Source organism: Quercus lobata, chromosome 3, assembly GCF_001633185.2.
Source record: "Quercus lobata isolate SW786 chromosome 3, ValleyOak3.0 Primary Assembly, whole genome shotgun sequence".
In the NCBI taxonomy this organism is placed as follows: domain Eukaryota; kingdom Viridiplantae; phylum Streptophyta; class Magnoliopsida; order Fagales; family Fagaceae; genus Quercus; species Quercus lobata.
The window spans coordinates 5,410,223-5,413,942 of NC_044906.1; the positions used below are offsets into that span (position 1 = coordinate 5,410,223).

General features: G+C 36.0%; 1 protein-coding gene across 1 annotated transcript; it reads right to left on the reverse strand.

Moving 5' to 3' along the window:
• Window positions 1–1,067: 1,067 nt before the first annotated feature.
• On the reverse strand, window positions 1,068–3,209 carry LOC115980173 (disease resistance RPP13-like protein 4). The gene has a single exon (XM_031102454.1). It carries the CDS (start codon window positions 3,207–3,209, stop codon window positions 1,068–1,070), a length of 2,142 nt encoding a protein of 713 aa, XP_030958314.1.
• Between the last annotated feature and the right edge of the window lie 511 nt (window positions 3,210–3,720).

The window sequence follows — 3,720 nt, forward strand, 5'->3', positions numbered from 1 at the left end:
AATGTCATTAAGAGTGTTTTTTTTTTTTTTTTGTTCATCCCTTTTCTTTTAGCTTTCTAGTTTATTTGTTTATGCATAGTCTGTTAAAGAGTTTAATTTTTTTTTTCAAGGTACAAACAATTATGCTTTATCTAATTTTTAGTTAATAAGCATAAGCAATCAACAAACCCAAACACCCACTAAAGATAATTGAACTTGTTAAGTAACTACTCTCTCTCTCTCTCTCTCTCTCTCTCTCTCTCTCTCTCTCTCTCTCTCTCTCTCTCTCTCTCTCTCTCTCCTTTTTGAATAATTTGATAGTTACAATAAGGGATAAAAGGGATTAGAACAGTAGACATTTTTTGTTGGAGATGTCAAAAAGTATCAGTTGAGTTACAAAACTCTTTTTTGATGTTATAAATGAGGTGAAAATTTAAATTTCTCAAAATTTAGAAAATAATATTTTAAATAATGAGTCACTTTATTTTTCTAAAGTAGACTATCTTATTATTTACTAAGATTGTATCTAGTTATTGCAAAAAAAAAAAAAAAAAAAAAAAAAAAAAACAAACCGATAGTCATTTAGGGCAACCTCAACTTTTAGTGTTATAAATAGCAGAAGCTCAAATGTCACCACTGATTGTGAAGCTATCATGGCTAGCTTGAGAAAGATCTCAAAAAAATAATAATAATAAGAAGAACAATGAAAGCTTGAAAAATAGACAATCACACACAAAAGAGAATACCATAGATTTAAGTAGTTCAGTAATAGCCTACATCCATGGGTACCACATGATGTGGAGCCAAAAACATACAAGAGTATTGCTTGAGACACAATTTTTTTTCATAATGATTGACTTGTCTTGATGTCATTGTAGTAACATCTCCTTCACATTTATCTACCAATGACACCACTTTTATTATGCACCCATCATAACAAGTCATGTCATTAATTTGTGAAAATCTTATGGAAAATATTGCTTCTAAGACATATTGAACACACAATAATATTTGTTGGTAAAGTGAGTTCCCTAGTGATTAGAGAACAATAATCAATCCACACTACTGGTACTGGTCGCAACTGCATTTTATGTTTTCGGATTTTGCCACACTCCATTCTCGTCGCAAGGGCAAAGCGTGATCCCCGGGCATTTAACTCTTTCCAAGTAATCCAATCCTGGGAATAATTCTTTTAGTTCTCTCCAATTCGTCTTCATTCCACTCAAGTACTTCAAACGTAAAGCCTTCACATTCCACGTGCCTTTCTCCAAAGTTGTGAAGTTGCCTCCTCTTATGTAGAGTTTTTCTAGCATTGGCAAATCACCAGGTTTCAGCCACGTCGGTGTAGAATAGGGGAAACACTGAAGATCCAGTTTCTCCAACTCATCCAGTTTCAATATTTGCACTGATGATTCTGTTGCTTTTCCGTGCTTTGATGATTTGCGTGTTTTTTCTGGGTCTTCTGCAGTTTTTGGCTGCACACCCCAAGCTATCGTTAGCTTTTGAAGTGCTTTAAGCTCTAGAAAAGCGACTAGATCTTCTGGTGTAGGGAAGTCGTTTCTAGTTGCAATGATGGTCAGCTTCTTCAGCTTCTTCAATCCCTTCAAATCTTGTAAAGTACCCAAGTTTTTCCTTTGTGGATCACCAATGATAAACCCCTTAAGGACTTGGAGTTCTGAGAGCGCGGATAGCTGCTTTGGCATTTTACCTAGAAGATAACAGTTAGAAATATCCAAGTACCTCAACTTGGTGAGTGAGCTTATGTCCTCTGAAAGTTCCTCCAGATTGTAACAATCCTTGAGATCTAAGACCACCAATTTTTTGAGCATGCCTATGGAACGTGGAAGTTCTTTGATTCTAGAGATCCCTTGAAGGCTAAGAAACTTCAATTCTCCCATACTCTTCAATCCTTTTAAGAATGCAGTGTCCTTCACCTCAATGTGGTAACCAGCAGATTTCTGCCATCTTCCCAGATAAAGAACTTGGAATGATTTCATCTTCGATAACCAGTGCACCACTTTTACATCTTTACTCTTCTTTTTCGCTAAAATATTCAGCTGGGTATCGGGAGAATGCTCATTAACATTGAATAATGTAACGAGTTTTTCTGGATCTAAAATTTGACTTTGATCCTCTCCCTCTTGTGAAGGACTTTCGCCAACCAAAGATTTTTCCTCGCGTTTCACCAAAAATGCCTTGTTAGCGAGTGCGCTATACTCCACCGCGTTCCCATTAGAATCACCATCAGACTTCTTTTTCTTGCAAATCATAATCATAGCAGAACGCACAAGAGGATCCATTTTGTAGCTTCTAACTTCCTGTTTTCTCTTTCTCATAGCAGGCTCAATAAAGCCCATCTCTTGTAATTTCTCAAGAATTTTGTCAACGATTTTCTCAGGCGTCTCCTCGTCTGTTTCTGAATTCGATTCACTTAAAAAGCCCTCTCCGAGCCCCCAATAAGTCAAAAGCCTCCTCTTCACCACTGCATGTTCGGTGAGCACAGCAAAGCATGACAAAAAAAACTTCTCTTTATCTTCAAGGCGTACAAAAATATCTTCAATTTCTTTATAAAATGAGCCATCTTTTAAGCTTTCACTCTTGTGTAGCTTGGGCAACTCCTGGACTGAACCGCCCACAGTAGACCCGCCTCTTGTCTGTGACTGAGCCGTTGGACTTGTCCAGGACAGTTTACGGAGTGATGGAATCTGGTACTTTAACTTCATGAGTTTCTTGTTGATGTCGCTGAATAATGGAGCATTATTATTACCGGTTGTTTTCTTTTCTTCACTCTCAAGTAAGGTTTTGAGGTTGCTTAGACAATTTTTTAGTTGTTTAGCGAGCTCGCTTTCTTCTAACTTCTGAAGCTGAATGAAGGACTCTTTAATTTGATTGAGATTGTTCTGTATCTTCTCGAGTATATAGTCAATCTTGCCATCTTCTTTTCTTCCCTCGCTGCTGTTATTTCCCTCTGATTTGGTCGCCGCCTTTGGACTGCTATTGCCACTGGTGGTGGTAGCGGTGATGATGGCCTTAGCTTCAAGAGAGGGCTCGGATTGGGGGATGGGGTGATGCTCAAGAGAAGGCTTTGATTCGAGGATGGGGTGATGCTCAAGAGAAGGCTTTGATTTGAGCATGGGGAGACTATCAATCAATTTTTCTATGATATGAACAATTTCCGTAAAGGGCAAGGTTTCTCCTGGATTTGTTTGTTTATCGTTAGAGGAATCCATGGTTGGATTGATGGCCAAGAACGTTTTAGAAACTTGTTTTGTTTGACTATTTAACACATATTGAGCTCTCCTTATGCAAGATTATATATATAAAGAGAGTTTCAATAAAAAAGTGTTTCATTATACTGTTGTCTCTAGAGAATTGAAAGAACTCATACCATGAAAAAAGAATTAAAAAAATTTGAAACAAAGATAAACAACTCTAAATTTTTAAGAATTTTCTCCGTAAAAAATTTATAGAACTGAAAAGATACGGTGTTTGAAAGAAATAGATGATAAAAAATTATTGTATTCCTCATTTGTAAAAATACCATAACACTAAACCATTTAAAGAAAATGATCTACAAAATTAGGTAGATCTATAATATAGAGTTAAAAAAACCTTGACAGTTTTAAAAAATTAGTACATATTTGTTTTTGATAGATACATGAGAAAATGAAACCCATAATTTCTACTCAATGATTATTGTAATTTATTAATAGTTCTGGACACAAATTAATTAACTTCAAG

What these genes read in the sequence shown, in the direction of transcription:
- LOC115980173 (XM_031102454.1), bottom strand. Translation starts at nt 3,209, where the DNA reads ATGGATTCCTCTAACGATAAACAAACAAATCCAGGAGAAACCTTGCCC.